The 24,467-nt window shown below is 38.6% G+C and overlaps 2 protein-coding genes across 15 annotated transcripts in view; one reads left to right on the top strand and one right to left on the bottom strand.

Annotated features, from left to right (window-relative positions):
* The window catches only part of SCLT1 (sodium channel and clathrin linker 1), a 176,000-nt gene extending 166,641 nt beyond the window's left edge, over positions 1 to 9,359 (bottom strand). For 4 of the 5 annotated variants that reach the window (XR_013358780.1, XM_077861025.1, XM_077861027.1 and 1 more), the window contains exon 1: positions 9,236 to 9,359. Coding sequence is in view for 3 of the 5 variants with exons in the window: in XM_077861025.1 (XP_077717151.1) it covers positions 9,236 to 9,269 (34 nt within the window). In the remaining 2 variants the exon portion in view is untranslated. Of the gene's footprint in view, positions 1 to 785; positions 850 to 9,235 lie in introns of all 5 variants that reach the window. The other variant, XM_077861026.1, reaches the window with a different exon arrangement.
* Positions 9,360 to 9,932: 573 nt separating this feature from the next.
* Positions 9,933 to 24,467, top strand: part of C20H4orf33 (chromosome 20 C4orf33 homolog) — a 301,568-nt gene continuing 287,033 nt past the window's right edge. For 6 of the 10 annotated variants that reach the window (XR_013358783.1, XR_013358782.1, XR_013358785.1 and 3 more), the window contains exons 1-3: positions 9,933 to 10,180; positions 12,874 to 13,010; positions 22,404 to 22,593. Coding sequence is in view for 5 of the 10 variants with exons in the window: in XM_077861030.1 (XP_077717156.1) it covers positions 10,120 to 10,180; positions 12,874 to 13,010; positions 22,404 to 22,593 (388 nt within the window). In the remaining 5 variants the exon portion in view is untranslated. Of the gene's footprint in view, positions 10,267 to 12,873; positions 13,011 to 22,403; positions 22,594 to 24,467 lie in introns of all 10 variants that reach the window. The other 4 variants (XM_077861029.1, XM_077861031.1, XM_077861033.1 and 1 more) reach the window with 4 other exon arrangements.

The raw sequence follows: 24,467 nt of genomic DNA, 5'->3' as shown, positions 1-24,467 counted from the left end.
GACTGTGTACTATGAAACATTCAGGAGAAAAAGACTAACTAGGTGGAGAGAGATACTCAAGGTTTACAGGGGTCAGTATTGTGAAGATACCAGTTCTCCGCAAGTTAATCTATAGATAGATTCAATGCAGTCTCAATTAACATTCCAAAAGATGATACTGCAGAAATTTAAAAGTCAATTCTTTTAAAACAGGTAGTAACCTAACAAGAATAGCTAGACATTCTTGCAAAAGGGAATGGGGGAGGACTTGCTTTACTGGACATTAAGATTTACTGTGGTGTGATAGTTGTATAAAAATAAGAAATTGATCAATGGAAGAGAATAAAGAACACAAAGACACATACATGCTCATTTAGGACACCTGAATGATAATTGAAAGTGCACTCCAGGCAGTGAGAGGGAAAGAATAATCTTTTTAAAATTGGTTCTGGGTCAACTGGATGTCCTCATAAAAAATAAAACATTATCCATAAAAATCAGTTCTGGGTGAAATGAAGATATAACTGTGAATGCCAAAACAAATTTTAGAGAAGAATAGAATATCTTTATAATCTTTAAGATTTTTATTTATTCATGAGAGACACACAGGCAGAGACATAGGCAGAAGGAGAAGCAGGCTCTCTACAGGGAGCCCGATGTGGCACTGGATCCCAGAACTCTAGGATCACTCCCTGAGCCAAAGGCAGAAAGAAGCTCAACTGCTGAGCCACTCAGGCGTCCCGCGAATATCTTTATAATCTTAAGGGAGGGAAAGATTTTTAAATCAGAATACAAAAAACACTAACCATAAATGAAAAAAAGTCTGACAGACTGAACCACATTAAGAACTTCTGTTCACCAAAGACACTTCTAGGAGTAAAAATACAAGACATGAACATGGAGAAATTATTCCCAACATATATGATAGATAAAGGGCTTATACCTAGAATATACAAAAAACTATCAATTAAAAGGCAGACAATCCTATAGAAAAGTGTTAAGAAGGCATGAGTGGGCATTTCACATAAAGGTTACCTAGGGGGCTAATAAATATAGAAAAGCTGCTCAACCTAATTAGGCATCAGAAAAATACAAATAAAATTACAATAAAGAGCTAAAATTAGAGAACATATTGGTGCCAATGTAAAATAATGAAACTTTTGTACACTGCTGGTGAGAATGTAAATTAGTATAACTTTAAAATTAAACATATACATAACTCCTAAGAATATACATAACCAAAATGTGTGCATGTGAGCACCAAGAGCCATGACAAAAAATGTTGAAAACAGCATTATTCTCAATGGCCTCCAAACTGGAAACTGCAATTATCCATCAAAAGAAGAAGAGATAAACATGATAAATTTAAAACTGGAATATTTTATAGCAACAAAAGTGAACAAATTACATCTACATGTAAGAATATGGATAAATCTCAAAGATATAATGTTAAAGAAGCCCAAAACAGAAGAATACACGGTTTATGATTCCATTTATATAAAGCTCAAACACAAGCAAAACCATAGTGTAAAATTAAAGACCTTAGTTATCTTTAATTACCTTTGAGAAAGAGGGAAAGATTATGATTACTAAGGGTCTTCTGAGATCCTGGAAATGTTCTATTTCTTGATCTGAATTGTGGTTATATGAGTTTTGAACTTGGAAATCACTCACTTAGCTTTATATTTGTTTTCTTTACTTTTCTGTATATGTTATACATAAGCACATATACATATGTATGGGATACATACTAAATATACAAGTTTTAAAAATGCATATATAAAATGCACACATGTAGTATACACATTCTATCTTGGGAACTTCAGATAATAGTTTCTTCCTTTAAAGTACATATAATTTAGTGGCAAAATATGACAAATAGATGAGATTCCGATAAAGAAATCATGGAATACTGATAAGGTAAATGGTTTTTAATTTTTTACCGAGTTTACAAGAAATTATCCATGTTTTTATTGTTGCCCACAGAACTTTTAAGATTGTTAACTTGACACACAGCACTAAAATTTTAGCACCGTATAGGATCTAGTTTCTGCCTATTGCTCTTCTCAAGAGGAGGCTGTAGATATGGTCATGGATATAATAATTCCAATGCAAATCTTTTTTCACCCTACCTGATAGGGTGTTCAAATAAGAAAAAAACACTAAATCTGAGTTCTCAGTAATTAAAATGGTTCAGAAGTCAATTGTGAATTACTGAGGGAAATACAGTCCTCAGAGATTGACTTTAATCTGGAGAAAATTTTACTGTAACTACTATTTCCTTCATTCATTCAACACTTATTCCACTGTTGGACATTGCATTTTCTGGATTACTGATGAGACTGGGCTTTTTCATTTTTTAGTAGTTCTTCAAATTTTATTTTTTTTTTGTAATGGCCTGTCATATTCTTTAACCATCTATTAGTATGAGTTTATTTTTGTGAAAAATCTTTCTAAATTTTGGCCGTTAAATCAAAATATCAGAATGGTTTTTCTATATATGTGGGAAAGGTATCTTTATTATTTTTTCTTTCCTATTTGGATAGCCAATTATCCTAGGACCATCCTAGCACTGATTTGTATTGTTCTTTCAGATAACAAGTTTCACATATATGTCTTTTCCTTGCTAATTTATTCCACTGACCTACGTATGACAATCTAATGTTGATTTAATAATTGGATATTTTAAGTCTTAATAGCTGACAGGTAAAATATCTCACCTTGATATTCTTTAAAACTCTCTTGGTTATTCTTAAGTCTTCCACTAGATTTTTATTTCTTAGAGAGAAAGAGAATGCGTGTACTAGTGGGGGTAGGGAGAAGGAGAAGAGGGAGAGAGAAAACCTTAGGCAAACTCTGTACCCAGTGGGGAGCTCGATGTAGGGCTCCATTTCACAACCCTGAGATCACGACTTGAGTTGAAATCAAGAGTTGGTCACCTAACCGACTGAACCACCCAGGTGCCCCTCTCCCACTAGATTTTAGAACGATACTGTTAAAACTAAGCTTGAGGGATCCCTGGGTGGCGCAGCGGTTTGGCGCCTGCCTTTGGCCCAGGGCGTGATCCTGGAGACCCGGGATCGAGTCCCACGTCGGGCTCCCGGTGCATGGAGCCTGCTTCTCCCTCTGCCTGTGTCTCTGCGCCTCTCTCTCTCTCTCTCTCTCTGTGACTATCATAAATAAATAAAAATTAAAAAAAAAAAAAAACAACTAAGCTTGAGAATGCACGGAATCTAATCATTAATCTGTTGAAGAACTGACATATTTAATATATTGAGTATTCTAATCTACAAATTTAATATGTTAGTGGTTTCTCCATTAACCTAGGTCTTCTTGATTGTATTCAATAATTTTTAATGCTAACTATTACTGGGATGAACCCAATATGAAGACAATTATACACAGGCATATGTATACATATATGTACACATACAGACATTCATTACTGGATTAATATTTTACATAGGATATTTTTTAAGAGAGGGAGAGGCAGGAGTAGGGAGAGGGGAAGGGGAAGAGAGAATCTTAAGCAAGCTCCACACTCAGTATGGAGACTGATGGAGGACTCGATCTCATGAACCTGAGGTTATGACCCGAGCTGAAATCAAGAGTTGGGACACTTAACCTACTGAGCCACCCAGTCACCTCTTTTATGTAGGATTTTAGTTTCTATGCACATCAGTGAAACAGGCTCCCCTCCCCCCTTTTTTTCTTGCAAGTCTCTGTTTTGTTTTTTTTTTTTTTTAAAGATTTTATTTATTCATGATAGTCACAGAGAGAGAGAGAGAGAGAGGCAGAGACACAGGCAGAGGGAGAAGCAGGCTCCATGCAGGGAGCCCGATGTGGGATTCGATCCCGGGTCTCCAGGATCACGCCCTGGGCCAAAGGCAGGCGCCAAACTGCTGCGCCACCCAGGGATCCCCGCAAGTCTCTTTGTTGAGTAGACATTAAGAACATAGACATTGGAACTAGATGGCCTAGGTTCAAATCCCAGCTTGATCACTTTTTAGTTATGAGTTAACCTTGAGTTTGTGGTGGTACTTATCTAGAGAGTTGAGTTTTTTATCTATGGTTATTGAACAGCTGGGTGTGAGAACTATTAAGGCAACATAAACAACTAATTAAGGGATGAAGTATTATCCAGTATGTGCTACTCAAAAAAGCCGAGATTATAAACATATTAAGATCACTAACAAGAGAGTAGATGAACCGATGGGCAATGGTTATAAGCTGTATAAGAAATTAGTAAAAACAGAGGTAACTGGGTGGCTCAGGTCATAATCTCAGGGTTGTGGGACTGAGCCCCATATTCAGCTCCATACTCAGCAGGGAGTCTGCTTGAGATTTTCTCCCTCTGCCCCTCTCCTCATTTGTGCGTAACACATGCTCACTCCCTCTCTCTCAAAGGAATAAATAAATCTTTAAAAAAAGAGAAAGCAATAAAAACAAGCTGGGAAAGACTTAAGGATATAGAGGAAAATGAAGAGTCAAAGAACAGAAGTCTTGATGAAGCCAAAGAATACTTCTACCAGGAGTAAGAAACTCGTGTTTAAGATTTCAAAAGTAGGGTAACTTGAATAGGACTTCTGCTTATGTCCAAAATGAAGTAACAAGGACTACCTTCCCACTTATTACAACCAAAAGCAAATAAATAATGGTTTGCCAGACACTAGACAAGAGATAATGATGATGAGAGATGCAAAATAAATGAAGTGAGGCTTATAATTGCTCCAGCTTAATGACCTGAGAGAGAAAATTCTGGATATATGAAATCTGTGGAGGGTCTCTGTATACAACAGTACATAACAACAACAACAACAACAAAAAAAACACCCAAAAAATACCATACAACAGACTACTGAGTAGCTCTTTACCTACTAAAGAAACTAAATTTACAGTTTAAAATCTTTCCACAAAGAAAACTCTAGGTCCATTGTCTTTACTGGTAAATTCTACCAAGCATTTAAGGAAGAAATAATGTCAATTTTACATAAACTTTTCCAGAAAATTGAAGAAAACAAAATATTTTCCCACTAATTCCGTAAGGAAAGCATTGCCTATTACCAAAACCAGACACAGAGATGAGAAGAGGGAAAAAAGGCTTTATGAATATAGAAAATTAAAATTTTAAATAAACGTTTAGAAAGCCAAATCAAACAATAAAAAGGGTAACACATAAGAGAAGTCTATCCCCCAAAAAAGGTAATATGAAAATTAATCAATGTAAGTCAAAATGGAAAAAAAAATTCAATACTCTCAATAAACAGAGAAAAAGCATTTGAAAAAAATTCAAAATCCATTCTGATAAAAACTCTCGGACAACTAGGACTAAAAAGGAATATCCTCAATCATCTAAAAACGCCTCTGAAAAATCTACAGTTAGTATCATACTTAATTCTGAAAGACAGACGCTTGTACCCTAAGATCAGGACAAAGAAAAGGATGTCCACTTCAACCACCTGTGTTCAACTGTACTCGAAGTTCTAGCCAGTACAATAAAGCAAGGAAATGAAAGGCATCCAAATTGGAAAGGAAGTAAAAGTGTATTGACAGATGAAAAGATCATCTATGTAGAAAATCTGATAAACTTTGAAAAGAACCTATCAGAGTAAGTGAGTTTAAAAAGGTTGCAGGGTACAACATGAAAGAAAACACAAAAAAAGATGTATTTCTATATACTAGCAATGATAAATCAGAAATTAAAAGAATACCACCATTTATAATAGTATCAAAACCAGAATACATAGGGATCAATCTGATAAAAGGCGTGCAAACCTATATACTGAAAACTACAAAATATTGCCAAGAGAAATAATAGATACATCAATGGAGAGAATGACGTGAGAGACTTTCAGGCTATGGCACAAAGAGGGAAAATGCAGGCAGAGATCAACCTTTTCATTGATAAGAGGACTCAAATATCATTAGATATGAATTCTACACATATTGATCAACAGAGTCAATGCAACACCTCTCAAAATCTCAGCATTTTTTTTTTGAAGACATTGACAAGCTGATTCTAAAATCCACATGGAAGTGCAAAGCATCTAGAATAGCCAGAATAATTGAAAAAGAACAAATTTGAAAGGCTAACATCACCTGATTTTATGACTTACTATAAAGTTGCAATAATCAAAACAGTGGAACACTGGTGCTCAAACAGATAAAACAAGTCAATGGAACAGAACAGAGTCCAGAAATGGATGGACACGAATAAGGACAAATGACTTTTCGCAAAGGAAATCCAATGGAGAAAGGATAGTCTTTTTAATTGCATTCATATGCAAAAAGGTAAACTTTGATCCTTATCTTAACCTTATACAAAATTTCAGCCAAGTGGATCATAAATCTAAATGTAAAACCTAAAATTACAAAATTTCTAGAAAAAATAGAAGAAAATCTTTGCAGCCTTTGATTAAGCAAAGATTACTTAGATAAGACATCCATATAAGAACAAATTGAGGGGCGCCTGGGTGGCTCAGTGGTTGAGCATCTGCCTTTGGCTCAGGGTGTGATCCCAGGGTGTTGGGATCGAGCCCCACATCAGGCTCCCCAGAGAGAGCCTGCTTCTCTCTCTGCCTATGTCTCTGCCTCTCTCTCTCTCTCTCTTATGAATAAATAAAATCTTAAAAAAAAAAAAAGAATTGAGAACCTCAACAAAATTAAAAACTTTTGGCCTGTGAAGAACACTTAAGAGAATGAAAAGAAAAAATAAGTTCATCTCCACTTCCCAAATTCCCACTACAAGAATGACTTTTTCATTTCTTAGCTTCATAAACAAGTATCTCTTTGAACAGGTCTCTAAGGACTATCAAATTTCCTTTCTCAGATGGAGGTGGGAGAATGGGGTCTTGAAATTATGCTAGGAGTTTACTAGGAGCATGACTGGGTTTGGAATTACCTGTAGTTTTTTGTAAAGCTAATGCTTTATCACAGGGGTTGCTACTTGAGAAACACTAAATCAAATTCTCTTGAGCTAGACTACCAAATCCAAATGGAACAAATGAAGAGACAATTAAGATCAAAAGAAGTCAGTGTAGTGAAGGTTAGAATAAGTGGGAGAAGGTCAAGCCATCTGTTTTCACCTCAGCTGTAACCAGCATCCTAGTTTCCATTTAAAAAGAAAACATGGCTGGCTCATTCCTCTAAAAATCATAGTTTTGGGGTGATTCAGGTACCCTCTCCACCCCAACCAAAATCCTTATCACCCAACTCTTGTCCCCCACTACTTGAGATGGAGGTCAGCCAGTCTTCCTTATGGGATGGCAGATATTCCCACTTCAAACCTAAAAAAGAATGCTAATGTATGGTATCATTATAGTCCATTAATTCTAAATTTTATAGCACATTTATTATGCCCTAGAAACCATGCTTTATTTACATCATTTCATTTAATCCTTATAACCCCACAAGGGTTATTGTGCTATTATTTCCATTTTATAAATGAGAAAACTGAAACACCAAGGAGCTAAGGAACTCGACAAAGGTCAAAGACCTGAAAAGAGATAAACTTAGTACATGAACCTAGACAGACTGAATCTAGGGGTAGAGTTCTTAACCACTGGTTTATAAAGCTTCCGAACTTACCGCTTTTTCCCTACCTTCCCTGTTGCTTAATGCAAAAACCTCAGTTGCCCCCTACCTCATCTCAAATTCCCTAATCTCCAACTTCACTGTACTACCTTAGTTCACTTACTTGTGCGAATTAAGAATAGTCCCCTATCAGACTCTGCTAGAGCACTCAGTCCTCCTAACAGCCATTACCAGGCTTTCCAAATCAAATTCAATCATGCTACTCTCACGTGCTTTTCAGTGGTTCCTATCATCTGTGCAACGGTCCAAACTCAACCCACAGCAGACAAGGCCCTTCATTATCCAGTCCCATTCTTCCCTGTTCAGCTCCACTTGCTATTTGCCTAGATAAACCACACTCCATACAAGCCAACCTCCTTGCATACTCATCTCCTCAACGCTGCATACATGCTGCATATACCATTCTATTTGGGATACCCACACAGTTCTTGTCTAGCAGATTCGTATTAGTACTTCAAGCTTTAGCCCAAATGACACCTTCCTTGATCACAGTTAATAACAGTCCTTTAATAGTTAAATATGTTTAGTGTCAGATACTATGCTAAATCCTTTACGTATTTTAAAAGATTTTATTTATTTATTCGTGAGACACACACACACACACACACACACACACACAGAGGCAGAGACACAGGCAGACTCCATACAAGGAGCCCAACCGGGACTCGATCCCTGGACTCGATCCCTGGACTCCAGGATCAGGCCCTGGGCTGAAGGCGGCGCTAAACCGCTGAGCCACCGGGGCTGCCCCAGCCTTTACATATTTTAATACTCCTTTAATCGGGGACAACCTGGGTGGCTCAGTGGTTGAGCATCTGCCTTCAGCCCGGGGTGTGATCCTGGAGTCCCAGGTTCTAGTCTCACGTCGGGCTCCCTGCATGGAGCCTGCTTCTCTCTATGCCCCCCCCCCCCCCCCCCGCCACCCCAGGTCTCATGAATAAATAAAATCCTAAAAAACAAAACAAAACTCTCATTTAATCATTCCAACAACCCCATGAAGGAACCGAGGCGTAAGAGTTAGCACCTGCTGCCACTTGCGTGTATCTATGGAATTTACGGATTTCTTTCCTCAAATTAAATTCCTGGAGGGCAGGACTGTCCACCTCTTTGCAGCAGCGGTGCCTGTTGAGAGCCTGGCACGTACACGTAACCGAAACGGGACTTTACATAAACATCTCCTTACAAAAACGGCCACAACTGGGCAGCCCGGGTGGCTTAGCGGGTTAGCGCCCGCCTTCAGCCCAGGGCGTGACCCCGGAGGCCCGGGATCGAGTCCCACGTCGGGTCGGGCTCCCTGCGTGGAGCCTGCTTCTCCCTCTGCCTCGCTCTGTGTCTCTCTCTCATGAATATTAAAAAAACAAAAACAAAAAAAAACAGCCACAACTGTGCCTTGGGGAGACTCTTCCTGGCCTCTCGCCCCTCTGAGTTCTCCGGGGCATGCGAGGAACATACTAACCGCGTCCAGCTGAAGGAGGAACCAGGCGATGTTCTGCTTAAGCATATACGCACCCACCCACCCGCCCGCCCGCCAGGCTTTCCCGTAAAGCTGACTTGAGTTTCTCCAAAATTTCCATGCACCGAACGGGCATATTCGAAAATAGTAGCCGGTCGGCAACCTCGCCACGCAGGGTAACCATTTTCCACAGAGGGATACGGAGCTTACTTTGGTCTCTCAGAAAGTCGATTTCCGTGGCCATTTCCTTGGGATTTCACCACCTGCCACTTTCTTCCAAAAATGAAACAAAAAAAGAACAACAAAAGCGACCCGACCCCCCCCCCCCCCCCCCACCACCACCACCAGAGCTCGCCGTGCGGAGACACAGGACAGAGCGACGCTCCGGGGCTTGTCAAGCTCTCGAGGGCGTAGGCAGCATCCTCCTCACGTCGACAGCCCCGCCGCGCCTTCTTCTCCCGAGTCCCAGCGCGGCCCCTCGACCGGGCAGCGGACTTCAGATGCCAGGCGCGCCGAGGATCCGCCACGTGAATTTTGGGGCCTCGTCCCCCCCCTCCCCCGCCCCGAATCCCGGCCGGGTAAAGCGCGGACGCGGGCGGCCGGAGGCGTCCCGCAGGTCACTCGGGGTCGTGCCGGGCCGCTCAGGACACAGCCGACAGAGCCGGCGAGCAGCCGGGCGGCGGCGTCCTGGGGGCAGCGTTCGGGGAGGAAGGCGGGGGTCGACTCCAGGACGCCGGCGAAACCCGGGGCCAGCCGCGGAAGTCCACTCGGCCCGCCCTGCGACTTTGAAACCGGTGCCCCGGGCCGCTCCTTGGAGACGGCGACGCGGCCTGCGTCATCACGTGGACGTCGGCGCCTGCGTCATCGCGCTTCCTAGAGTCCTTACACGCTATTGGCTATCGGTCCAGCTCTGGGTGGAGCTGTGAGAACCTGGAAGGCGGCGCGCGGAGCCACCCCCGAGGCGGCGAGCAGGCTCCCTCCGGGGGGCGAGCCCGCGGGGCTGTGCAGCGTGTGGGGTTTTTCAAGAAAACCCCCCAAGTTGTAAACGTAGGGAGGGCGTCAAGCACATATTTTAAACGCTCCCAGAATCTTTGATGCCTGGCACTTCTGGACTGAGGGAACCTGCTTGCTGGCCGCAAGGAGCGGGTTTGGAAAGTGAGTAGATGTCTGACTGGAGGCGGGGCCCAAGCTGGCGCCTTCCGAGGCCGCCCCCAGAGCGGAGCTTCTGGAGGATCTTGGAGGTGGGCTTGGTCTCCACAAGCTAAGTACGGCCCTGCCCCTCTGGGTCTTTAGGGGAAGGAGACAAGCTGTGTTTAGCTGTGTCAGGAAGGCGTACGTGTAGTTAAGAGGTGCTACAAAGATCCTGCAAATCTTTGCTTCCTCAAAAAGAACAAAAAAGTTATTTTTTTTGTCAGAAAAAATTAGGCAGAACTTAATATCTGAGGGCAAAATGACAATTTCCAGTATTAAAAATTTTGTCTGCATTTAAGCCCTATCTTAAAATTGGAGGAATGGGCAGCGGCTGCGCATCTGCCTTCGGCCCAGGGCATGACCTTGGAGACCCGGGATCGAGTCCCGCGTCGGGCTCCCTGCGTGGAGCCTGCTTCTCCCTCTGCCTGTGTCTCTGCTCCTCTCTCTCTCTCTCTCTCTCTCTCTCTCATGAATAAATAAATAAATGTTAAACTTACTGGAGGGAGAGATTGAGTGGGCAAACGTCAACTCTTTCTTGAAAGGTCAGCGTAGGACTTTTTCATGAGCTCCCCCCCCCTCCCCGAGGACTAGACTTTAAGTTCTCCTACATTTGAATCTGCATGTTGCCATTGGAGTTAATTTGGCATCAGTTATAAACTTAATTCCACACCTACACTAGATATTAATAAGATGTATTAGTGTTGGTGAACGCAAAGATCACTTTCTGGATATAAATGATGAGTGGTCTTTGCATTATGTAAATTAAATATCTGAAGTTGGAATTTTTATCTCTATACTTGAGCTTTTTGGCTTATATGGTCAAGTTCAATGCAAATTACGGTATTGCGGTTTGTTTGGGAAGCTGGTTTGTAAGATTCTACTGGTTTTTGCATGGAGCTTTTACAAAATATTTTTCATCTTTATGAAACAAAATTGTCACGCTTCCACTTATCCTTAAAGTATCCCCTCTAGTGTTGCTTGCTTTTAAAAGTTCTCTTGTGTTCTCTACCCACTTTCCCCAAGGAGGGTGCTTCCTTAATACTTTGTGCTTCTTCCTCCATCCAGTCTCTATCATATTGTTTTGTAGTTTGTTTATAGGCTCCATTAGAGAGCCTGGAATTCAAGAAGGGTTCAAAAATACCTGATGAAGGAATTAATTTAAGGAATTTGGTGGATTGGAAAGTATCAGTGTAATTGAGTACAAGGAATGGGAAAATCATGTGTTTAACCATTCTCTAGCTCCAATTTCATTTTTGTGTGTGTGTGTGTTAGATATATTTCTTCAATAAAGGAAACTTTTGAGGGTATCCCTGGGTGGTGCAGCGGTTTAGCGCCTGTCTTTGGCCCAGGGCGCGATCCTGGAGACTCGGGATTGAGTCCCACGTCGGGCTCCCGGTGCATGGAGCCTGCTTCTCCCTCTGCCTGTGTCTCTGCCTCTCTCTCTCATTCTGTGTGACTATCATAAATAAAAAAAATTAAAAAAAGAAAGAAAACCTTTGAAAATTTATAGTTCTTACTAATATTAATTTGTTTAATAAATTGACATCAAGCAGCCAGTACCATGTGGAAAGAAAGCACCATGAAGAATACAAAGTTGGAAATTGAGCTATTGAGCAAGAGCTCATTTCCCTCTCCCACCAAATGATTTTTATAAAACAAAAATAATAGTTTTCGTAAAACAAATACGAAAGCTGCTTTCCCCCAAAGAAGTTTTTAAAAGTATGTTATGAGCAAAACATACTTATGCTAAACCATATGAAATTGTGATTTTTCTGCAGCTTCATATGGTGTACTTTAATACTTTACCTGAAAATAATTGAATAATGGCCATACACTAATGTAATATCTGCTGTTGCAGATCAGGAGAAAATGGTGAATTTACTTAAACATGTAGAATATATGCACAGTATTCTCAGAGTAGCTGTGAAGTTCAGGTCCAGTGACTGCTTGCTGAATTAAACCCACAGATCCCGTAGACATTTTGGTAACTCTCAGCAACCAAAATACAGAATGATTTTATTATTTAGAAATAGAGTAGTTCTGTAAATCATTGCCTTTTCTTGAGAACTTTAAAAGTTTATGTATGATTATGTTATGAATTTACATCTAATCCTGTATAGAAACAATAAGTTCACACTGTCTTGGGTGGGAGACACTAAATGAAGGAAAATAAGCTGATAAATACTGAAACTGTTGGAATAGGTAAGACTGAACCAACCAGAACCATATTTTGGGATCTCAAGGGTCATTTAGACTATCCTGCCTTATAGTCTAGTTTTAATAGGACAACCACTTAAGTAACCTATAATTTAAAAAATTTCAACAGAAAAATATTTTCTTTACGCAAACTTGTGTAGACTTTAATAATAACAGCTAATGTTTTCTGAGTATTTACTACATACATGCTAGGCACTGTCCTAAATACATTTATGTATATGTATATCCATTCACAAAATCCTTTTTACAGTGATTTGCTGGTGATCATAGTTGGAAAGTGCCTGCCTGAACTGGAATTTACAGCTCATTTTCAGATTATTACATGGTATTTATATTGCTGAATTACCCTTCCTTCTCCTTCTAGAAAATCACACAAACTTCAGTAGAATGATCAAAAGTTCAGAGGTTCACTTCCTTTTTTTCCTTTCCTGTAAAACCAGGAGGAGTTGGCTTCAGTCCTCCACGCCCAACCCCCCTGGGATGTGTAGGCAGCTGGGCGGAGCCTAAGGCTGAGCCCTCTTCAGTCACCTGCGCAGAAAGCAGCGAGCTGAGTGTTGAACGGAAAAAGAGCTTCCCGGTCTGTGTTCTTCTCTTGTTTAGCGTCCTTACCTCGCTTCTTACTTGCAGCTTCGCCCAGTCTTGTTAGCCTTTTCTTTGGTAACTTCTTTTTCAGCTGCTGCTTCTGCTGGCACAGTTTATTTACTCCCACTTTCCGACTGCTTCCTTTCTCCGTTTCTCTCATAAACGGGCAGGGGTGCAGGTGGAAGCAAGAATGCAAACTGAAATATAATTATAGGAAACTAAAGGCAATTTCGTGAATAGAAGAATTTGGAAATTTCCCTTGTAAAACGTTCTGAGAAAACATCTTTTCCATTACTTCCTTCTTTTAACCTTTGTGGAATGTTTTTTGTCTCCTGGACATTTAGTGTTCTGCGGTTCTCTCCTTTCTCAACTTTCCTTTTAAAGGCCTCTCCATAATGCAAACAAGCATGAAAATAATTTTAAAATTGGAACTTTTTTTGGATGAAAGAGTAATTTGAGGAATAGAAGTTAAAATGTGGAAAAACACAGATTAACGATAAACATTCTTCTAAGGAAGTCTAAACAGCCAACATCAAAATTGCATAATAGGCTGGTGATCACCTTGAATGAATATATTCCTTCAATAATATTCCCAGTATTCATTCTGACATTTAAGAAATGTTAAGCATATATAATATAGAGAGGAGGTATATATCACATGGACTTTAAAAAACACTTTTTAATCATTCATTTATTTTTTAATAGTATAAAATTCAGGCAGTTTTTGTTGTTGTTGTTGTTTTAAGTAATAGCAGTTGAAAATAAGCCTCCCTTGCTCTCTTGTCTCCAGCAATTGCCTCATAAGAGGTAACCACTGCCACCACTGGTTTCTTGTCTGTGCTTTCTGAGATAGTATATGCATTCACAAGCATTTATGCAAATAGTCTTCTTTTTCAATGAAATAAGTTCATACATTTTGCACCTTGCTTTTTTTCCCTTAGTATATTTTAAATACATATAGAGCTTCTTACTCTTTTTTAGCAGCTACATAGTATTTCATTGCATGATACAGCATAATTTCCTTACCAATCCTGTACTTATGGGTATTTAAATTGCTTACATTATTTTGTTATTGTAGACAGTGTTGCAGTGAATATCTTTATACTTATGTCATTTTGAATATGTGCAGGTGTAATAACTCCTAGAACTAGAATTGTTGAGTCAAAGGATATTTGCATGTTTTGTTTTGATAGATTTTGAAGGATTGTTCTTCACAGAAGCTGTGCCAGTTATGCCCCAACAACAATATGTGATTGTTTTTCATTGTTTTGCATTATCACATCATGTTATCAAATTTTCCAATACAAGAAAATAGTAATTTATTGTTGCTTTAATGTGCATTTCTATCATAAATGAGGTTGAACATTTTGCATTTACCTTTTGTTAACTGTTTTATCCTATTTTTCTGTTGGGGTATTGATCTTTTCCTTATTAATTTCTAGGACCCCTTTAAGCACTGAAAAAGTTAGTTATTTGTCTGAAATATGAGTTGCAGATATTTTTTCCCCAACTGTCTTTTTTTTTTTTTTTTAAAGATTTTTTTTATTTATTATTTATTCATGAGAGAGAGAGAGAGAGAGAGAGAGACGGGCAGAAGGAGAAGCAGGCTCCATGCAGGGAGCCCAACGTGGGACTCGATCCCGGGACTCCAGGATCGCGCCCTGGGCTGAAGGCAGGCGCCAAACCGCTGAGCCACCCAGGGATCCCCCCCAACTGTCTTTTGATTTTTGTAATAGTGAGCTCTTTTGGGTGGGTGAAGGCAGGTCTTTGCTTTTAGTTTTGTTAATTTTATGCAGCCAAATGTATCATTCTTTTCTGTCTTTTGAGTTTGGGGTTATATTTTAAAAGGCTTTTTCAACTATAACATTGTCTTAAAAATTAATTTTTCTCTTATAATATGGTTTTTATGTTTAAATCTTTGATTCATTTAAAACTTAGTTTGGTGGGGCACCTGGGTGGCTCTGTCAATTAAGCGTCTGATCCCAGGGTCCTGGGATCAAGCCCCACATGGGTTCTCTGCTCACCTGTGAGTCTGCTTCTCCCTCTTCCTCTCCCTCTTTTATGTGTTCCACTCTTGCTCTCTCTCAAATAAATAAAATCTTAAAAAAGAAAAACTTAGCTTGGTGTAGGAATCCAACTTTATCAAATTGGACTATAAAATAAACCAATTGATAATAGACTTTGTTGGTTTAGCTACATGAGACACATCCCTAACTCCCCTAGGCTTATAGTTAATTTCCCTAACACCTGGTACAGCACCTGAAACAAAGTGAGTAGGTAACCTTTGATAAACTAAATTGAAAGGAAGTTTCTAGATATGACATATTATCTTAGTTACTTGCTATTGTTTTAACTGAAAGAGAGTGATACCATGAATACAATTGATTTATTTTGCAGAAAACCTTAGAATCATGAAATTTTGGATCCAAAAACTAGGAGGATTATTCACTTGACAAATAAATGATGAGTTCATATTACTTACAGGCTTTCTGGCTGGGAATGGGGAGACAATAAACAAACATGTCATGTGGTATAATGCTGTGAATCAAAACTGAGCAATGTACAGGCAGCAGAGAATGATAAAAAGTAGAGTGGGGGATGCACACTAGCATAGGTCACAAAGGACATTGACAGTTGAATTGTCTTTATTTCATATGAGCACATGTGCATACAAAATTGAGAGGCACTAAGAATTAAGTTTCAAGAGAGAATAGTAAGTATCCCCGGTCCCCAGGAAGTTGAAAGGAGAATCAGTTGTTTCTCTCTGGATCCAACATTATCTTTAGATTACATTGTAAACTAGTGGGCAGGACTATACTTTTTAGGTTAATTTTGTTATAAATATTATGCACACTTGGATTAACATTAGTGTTCTTTAAGCAACTTAACAAATTTGTCACTCTAGTAGGAAATTAAAATCATTTTATGCAGTCAAAGCCAAAATTACATTCTACCCTTCTCAGCCATGTCAGCCATGGCACTCCTCCCAGCAGTGGAAGTATATTCAATATTTCTTGCATTAATTTCTTTTTTTTTAATAAATTTATTTTTTATTGGTGTTCAATTTACCAACATACAGAATAGCACCCAGTGCTCATCCCGTCAAATGCCCCCCTCAGTGCCCGTCACCCATTTACCCCCACCCCCCACTCTCCTCCCCTTCCACCACCCCTAGTTCGTTTCCCAGAGTTAGGAGTCTTTATGTTCTGTCTCCCTTTCTGATATTTCCCACACATTTCTTCTCCCTTCCCTTATATTCCCTTTCACTATTATTTATATTCCCCAAATGAATGAGAACATATAATGTTTGTCCTTCTACAATTGACTTATTTCACTCAGCATAGTACCCTCCAGTTCCATCCACGTTGAAGCAAATGGTGGGTATTTGTCATTTCTAATGGCTAAGTAGTATTCCATTGTATACATAAACCACATTTTCTTTATCCATTCATCTTCCAATGGACACCGAGGCTCCTTCCACAGTTTAGCTATTGTAGACATTGCTGCTATATAAACATCGGGGTGCAGGTGTCCCGGCGTTTCATTGCATCTGTATCTTTGGGGTAAATCCCCAACAGTGCAATTGCTGGGTCGTAAGGCAGGTCTATTTTTAACTCTTTGAGGAACCTCAAAGGAAAAACCACAGTTTTCCAGAGTGGCTGCACCAGTTCACATTCCCACCAACAGTGTAAGAGGGTTCCCTTTTCTCCACATCCTCTCCAACATTTGTGGTTTCCTGCCTTGTTAATTTTCCCCATTCTCACTGGTGTGAGGTGGTATCTCATTGTGGTTTTGATTTGTATTTCCCTGATGGCAAGTGATGCAGAGCATTTTCTCATGTGCGTGTTGGCCATGTCTATGTCTTCCTCTGTGAGATTTCTGTTCATGTCTTTTGCCCATTTCATGATTGGATTGTTTCTTTGGTGTTGAGTTTAATAAGTTCTTTATAGATCTTGGAAACTAGCCCTTTATCTGATACGTCATTTGCAAATATCTTCTCCCATTCTGTAGGTTGTCTTTTAGTTTTGTTGACTGTATCCTTTGCTGTGCAAAAGCTTCTTATCTTGATGAAGTCCCAATAGTTCATTTTTGCTTTTGTTTCTTTTGCCTTCGTGGATGTATCTTGCAAGAAGTTACTGTGGCCGAGTTCAAAAAGGGTGTTGCCTGTGTTCTCCTCTAGGATTTTGATGGAATCTTGTTTCACATTTAGATCTTTCATCCATTTTGAGTTTATCTTTGTGTATGGTGAAAGAGAGTGGTCTAGTTTCATTCTTCTGCATGTGGATGTCCAATTTTCCCAGCACCATTTATTGAAGAGACTGTCTTTCTTCCAGTGGATAGTCTTTCCTCCTTTATCGAATATTAGTTGACCATAAAGTTCAGGGTTCACTTCTGGGTTCTGATTCTGTTCCATTGATCTATGTGTGTCTGTTTTTGTGCCAGTACCACGCTGTCTTGATGACCACAGCTTTGTAGTGCAACCTGAAATCTGGCATTGTGATGCCCCCAGATATGGTTTTCTTTTTAAAATTCCCCTGGCTATTCGGGGGTCTTTTCTGATTCCACAGAAATCTTAAAATAATTTGTTCTCTCTGAAGAAAGTCCATGGTATTTTGATAGGGGTTGCATTAAACGTGTACATTGCCCTGGGTAACATTGACATTATCACAATATTAATTCTGCCAATCCATGAGCATGGAATATTTTTCCATCTCTTTGTATCTTCCTCAATTTCTTTCAGAAGTGTTCTATAGTTTTTAGGGTATAGATCCTTTACATCTTTGGTTAGGTTTATTCCTAGGTATCTTATGCTTTTGGGTGCAATTGTAAATGGAATTGACTCCTTAATTGCTCTTTCTTCAGTCTCATTGTTAGTGTATAGAAATGCCATTGATTTCTGGGCATTGATTTTGTATCCTGCCACGCTACCAAATTGTTGTATGAGTTCTAGCAATCTTGGGGTGGAGGCTTTTGGGTTTTCTACGTAGAGTATCATGTCGTCGGCAAAGGGAGAGTTTGACTTCTTCTTTGCCAATTTGAATGCCTTTAATGTCTTTTTGTTGTCTGATTGCTGAGGCTAGGACTTCCAGTACTATGTTGAACAGCAGTGGTGAGAGTGGACATCCCTGTCTTGTTCCTGATCTTAGGGGAAAGGCTCCCAGTGCTTCCCCATTGAGAATGATATTTGCTGTGGGCTTTTCGTAGATGGCTTTTAAGATATCGAGGAATGTTCCCTCTATCCCTACACTCTGAAGAGTTTTGATCAGAAATGGATGCTGTATTTTGTCAAATGCTTTCTCTGCATCTAATGAGAGGATCATATGGTTCTTGTTTTTTCTCTTGCTGATATGATGAATCACATTGATTGTTTTACGAGTGTTGAACCAGCCTTGTGTCCCGGGGATAAATCCTACTTGGTCGTGGTGAATAATTTTCTTAATGTACTGTTGGACCCTATTGGCTAGTATCTTGTTGAGAATTTTTGCATCCATGTTCATCAGGGATATTGGTCTGTAATTCTCCTTTTTGGTGGGGTCTTTGTCTGGTTTTGGAATTAAAGTGATGCTGGCCTCATAGAACGAATTTGGAAGTGCTCCATCTCTTTCTATCTTTCAAACAGTTTTAGTAGAATAGGTATGGTTTCTTCTTTAAACGTTTGATAGAATTCCCCTGGGAAGCCATCTGGCCCTGGACTTTTGTGTCTTGGGCGGTTTTTGATGACTGCTTCAATTTCCTCCCTGGTTATTGGCCTGTTCAGGTTTTCTATTTCTTCCTGTTCCAGTTTTGGTAGTTTGTGGCTTTCCAGGAATGCGTCCATTTCTTCCAGATTGCCTAATTTATTGGCGTATAGCTGTTCATAATATGTTTTTAAAATCGTTTGTATTTCCTTGGTGTTAGTAGTGATCTCTCCTTTCTCATTCATGATTTTATTAATTTGAGTGTTCTCTCTCTTCTTTTTAATAAGGCTGGCTAATGGTTTTTCTATCTTATTAATTCTTTTAAAGAACCAACTCCTGGTTCTGTTGATCTGTTCCACAGTTCTCCTGGTCTCGATTTCGTTGAGTTCTGCTTGAATCTTTATTAACTCTCTTCTTCTGCTGGGTGCAGGATCTATTTGCTATTTTTTCTCTAGCTCCTTTATGTGTAAAGTTAGCTTTTGTATTTGAGTTCTTTCCAGTTTTTGAATGGATGCTTGCATTGTGATGTATTTCCCCCTTAGGACTGCTTTTGCTGCATCCCAAAGATTTTGAACGGTTGTTTCTTCATTCTCATTAGTTTCCATGAATCTTTTTAATTCTTCCTTAATATCCTGGTTGACCCTTTATCTTTTAGCAGGATGGTCCTTAACCTCCACGTGTTTGAGGTCCTTCCAAACTTCTTGTTGTGTTTTAGTTCTAATTTCAAGGCATTATGGTCTGAGAATATGCAGGGGATGATCCCAATCTTTTGGTATCAGTTCAGACCTGATTTGTGACCCAGTATGTGGTCTATTCTGGAGAAAGTTCCATGTGCACTTGAGAAGAATGTGTATTCAGTTGAGTTTGGATGTAAAGTTCTGTAGATATCTGTGAAATCCATCTGGTCCAGTGTATCATTTACAGCTCTTGTTTCTTTGGAGATGTTGTGCTTAGAAGACCTATTGAGTATAGAAAGAGCTAGATTGAAGTCACCAAGTATAAGTGTATTATTATCTAAGTATTTCTTCACTTTGGTTATTAATTGATTTAAATATTTGGCAGCTCCCATATTCGGGGCATATATATTGAGGATTCTTAAATCCTCTTGTTGGATAGATCCTTTAAGTATGAGATAGTGTCCCTCTTCATCTCTCACTACAGTCTTTGGGGTAAATTTTAGTTTATCTGATATAAGGATGGTGAGACAGCAAATAGATGGGTCCTGCTTTTTTATCCAGTCTGAAACCCTGCGCCTTTTGATGGGGTCATTAAGCCCGATCACATTCAGAGTTACTATTGAGAGATATGAGTTTAGTGTCATGATATCTATTCAGTCCTTGTTTTTGTGGATTGTTCCACTGAACTTCTTCTTAAAGGGGAATTTTAAGAGTCCTCCTTAAAATTTCTTGCAGAGCTGGTTTCCAGGTCACATATTCTTTCAGTTCCTCTTGCATTAATTTCAAACACTGCTCAAAAAAATCAGGGAAAAGGGCCAGTAGAAAGTTTTGAGGTAGCGCTACTTTATACTCCCAGCAAGAGTAGCTCTGCTTTTATATTTAAGTTCTTCTTTCAGATAAGATTATATTTTGAATTAATTTGAAAGTGTAAACTACACCTCATTCTGACCACAAGACCCACATTGTGTGAATGGAAATGACAGGCCATTTTTAGGATCAACTTGCTGGAAATGGTTTAATTCCATTTGAACATATAGATGATTGCCTGAAAGCTGGGAATTGAAAACTCCCTAGTGGAAACCCAATGATTAGATAGGGATCTCTTTAATGTGTGCAGTATTTTTGTAGATATACTGGGTCTGTGGAGGATGAGTGAATCTGCCAAAGCTTCCTAGTCACTATGTTATATTTTGCCAGGATTGTTAAGCTCCAAATTAGGAGAATAGCATATTCTCTTAGCATATTGGTATCAATCAAATTTAATCGGCATTTCTAATATCTTGACTTATTTTTATTTCTTCCCATATGCTTTAAGATAATACTTATTAGTACTAAAATTTGAGATTGAAGTTTATCCATTTATATATGAAGACTGCCTTGATATTTCAACTAAAGAAAGTTATTTTATTGTTGAGGTATTTTATTCCATATAAGCCAGTACTACAAAAATCAGAATCAATTTATGCGGCCTATCACTCACTGAGTTTATTTTAATAGTAAAGAATATAAATTGCTGAATGTATTGTCTTCTCACATACTAATAGTGGCAAATGGGTTATAATACTAGAATTATTTTTTTTTTATTTTAGAGGTTATCAATTAAAATTTGCTAACATGTAGTGAAAATTGGGAAGACCTGCATACTTAGGAAAAGGTTTTCAGAGATCTTGGATTCCTGTGTTCCACAGAGCTTAAATATTTGGATCTCCCTGTGATTGGTACCTAGGAGGTATTCAGTATCTATTCACTGAAGTTAAATATAAAAGCAGATCTACTCTTGTTTGGGGTGTAAAGTAGTGCTACCTATTAAGTTATTTAAAACTTAATAACTTTATTATTTGTAGTAAAAGTAACATGTGAAGCAAGGAAGTGCCCAGACTTCAGATAAGGGAAATTAAAGTCTAGAAATAGCATCATTACTAATCAGGATTATCTTCTGAACAAGACGTAATGATGTAGTATGATTTGCATACTTGTAGTAAGGTTTGCATCCTCTTGCAGATTCCTGAAATATCTTCATCTGGGAAAACATGGGCCTATTTTCGTTCAGTTTCATTATTTGCTAGCCATGTGACCTTGGACAAATTTGTTTCCTCATTTGTTTTTGTGTGTGTGTGTGTGTGTGTGTTTCTTTGTTTGTAAGGACGATAAAAATGGTTCCTCCCCAAGTTTGTTATGAAGTTAAATGAGATAATATTTATAAAATGCCAGATCCATACTGTTTAATAAAAAAATGTAATTCTATTAATATAATACTATGTAGGTCTACTTACTTTTTTAAAGAAAAAAATCTAAAATGCAAATACTTCTTGTATCAAATGTATTAAGTCTATTTCAAAGTGTAAATGATAAATTTTGTTCACATTTTTCAATCAGAGAAAAGGGATTAACCAAACATGTAGTCATTTAACACGTGAAATTTCAACAATTGAAGAAACTAAGAAAATCTATACCCCGAGACCAAGGAAGACAATATAAACTCTACTAACCTTGAAATGGTTGGAGCCCCCTGACCCCCGCCACCCTTCATCTGCTACTCAAAAAGAAAGGGTTTTGGTCAAAGAAACAGATGTTAACAGCAGTGCTTCTGCTGATTTATAGAGTTATTTTTTATCAGATTGAATTTTATTATAAAGATATTGATTCCCAAAGGCTCCAATAATTCAGACACCTGCACATTTTAGAAGACAAAGGATGACCTAGAAACTCAAGTGTTTATAGTCGTATGTACACAGTTTCTTCAGTGGACTAATTACTGTTTTTATAAATGATTTTGACATACTCTTTACAAGGTGACTTGAGCTGGATCTAGACTTCCTTCTAAAGTTTTTAGGATCCAACTACCTATTTTACAATAGAACTCCTGTCCATGGTTTGCCAGAAGGCTAATAGCCTTTTGACTCTCAGAATTGTGTTCTTGTTACTTTGCTGCCTTACTGCCTTCTTTTTTGCATTGAAATTGTCATTTCATGTCTAACTAAAGGAAACATTTGTATATTTTTAAAGAGTTTTTAAACTTTTTTTTTCTTTTAGAGTGTTCAGATGGATTTTAAAATTGAACACACTTGGGATGGTCTTCCAGTGAAGCATGAGCCAGCATTTGTCAGGTTGAATCCAGGCGATGGAGGAGTGATGATGGAAGTTAGTGCTCCATTTTTCAATGATCCTCCAGCCCCACTTGGAGAACCAGGAAAACCTTTCAATGAACTGTGGGATTATGAAGGTAAGTGGAAGTACTGTATTTTATTGCAAACATAAATCTTTTTATAATAGCCTCTCCTAGAACTATTATTTTTATCTTGCTGTAAGGAAGTGAGTGCTCTTCTGAACAACTGACATGTGTGGTTTCTTCCATTCTTTACCAATCTCTCATTCTGACTTTTTCATCATCACCTATGTGACTTCAGCTATATAATGAGAACAGTGAAAAATGGCAGTAACAAATCCAGACTTTTAAATGGTGCCATATTTCTTTCTTTTACTTCTGATACCTTTTTTAAGAAGAGTTCAGCATTTCTGTTTTGTCTTTAAGTATCTTCAAATTGCCACTTTAACCTTATAAACCTTCTTTGCGGAAGTTCGGGGATGTTTTACTTATAGAAATATTATTATTATTATTATTATTATTTTTTTTTTTTTACTTATAGAAATATTATTAACTTTAATATAAAATATAGTTTTTAGGGCAGCCCCGGTGGCCCAGCGGTTTAGCGCCACCTTCGGCCCAGAGTGTGATCCTGGAGACCCGGGATCAAGTCCCACGTCAGGCTCCCTGCATGGAGCCTGCTTCTCCCTCTGCCTGTGTCTCTGTCTCTTTCTCTCTCTCTGTGCCTCTCATGAATAAATAAATAATCTTTAAAAAATATATAGTTTTTATATTATACTGGCAATTAATCTCACATGTCAAATGAAGGCTAAAGACATGCCATGAAATTACATTGTGCCAGGTTTGCTATATGATCCTCTTCTAATTAAACTACCAAACTTATCTTTCTGAAATACTCTTTATGATTCCATTCCTCAGGTTACAAACCATAAGTATCCCTGAGATAAAGTTCAAACCCTTTCTATAAGCTTTCAGAGTACTCATGAATTGGGCTATCCTATTCAATCAAAAGCTCTTTTTAAATATAACAGTGCTACATTAGTTTCAGGTGTACAACATAGTGATTCCACAAGTCTATATGTTCTATGCTCACCCCAAGTGTAGCTACCATCAATCTCCATACAGAGCTATTAATGGTACCACTGACTATATTCCTTATGCTGTGCCTTTTATCCCTGTGACTTATTCATTCCGTGACTGGAAGACTGTATCTCCCACTCCCCTTTATTCATGTTGCCTATCCCCCTACTCTTGGCACCCTCTACCCTCTCCACCCTCTGGCAGCCATCGGTGTCTCTGTATTTATGGGTCTGTTTCTGCCTTTTGTTTACTCATTTGTTTTGTTTTCCAGATTCCATATGTAAGTAGAATCATATGTCAACCAAAAGCTCTTGACTTCTGAAAGACTAATGGTCTTACTATCTATGCATATTCTCACCCATGTACCTTTTCTCATCCTATTCTCTCTACTCTAATGCACTTAGTTCAAGGTCTAATATAGGTTTCATTTCTTTAAAGAAACCTTTGATGATTCTTATAGTCCATACTAACCATCTGTATAGCATGTATCTTGTAAATGATAAAAATATGTAAAACATGTTATCTTTTATCAGTACAGAACTTGTATATACCAGCTACATACTAGTATAGACATTAATGCGACTTATCTACTAGAGGTACTATAGCCACCAAACTCAAGAAGTCCTAAGCTCAACTCATCCTCTTCTCTCACAAACATGCTTCTATCCCCATGTGCCCAGTCACTATAATACCTTAATTCATTAGATATAGAAATATGAGATCTTTTGAAGATATTCCTTTCTCTCACTCTCCATATTTGGATGCATTTACGAGAGTCCTATCAGCTTCACCTCCTAAATGTTTCTCTAATTTAGTACCTCTTCTTCATCCACAACATCCCTACCATAAGTTAGGCCTTTATGATCTTTTACCTTGGCTAGTCAAAGCTTCCTTAATAGTCTTTTGCCCCT

The sequence above is a fragment of the Canis aureus genome, chromosome 20 (genome assembly GCF_053574225.1).
Source record: "Canis aureus isolate CA01 chromosome 20, VMU_Caureus_v.1.0, whole genome shotgun sequence".
In the NCBI taxonomy this organism is placed as follows: Eukaryota; Metazoa; Chordata; class Mammalia; order Carnivora; family Canidae; genus Canis; species Canis aureus.
This window is presented reverse-complemented; position numbering and strand designations above follow the sequence as displayed.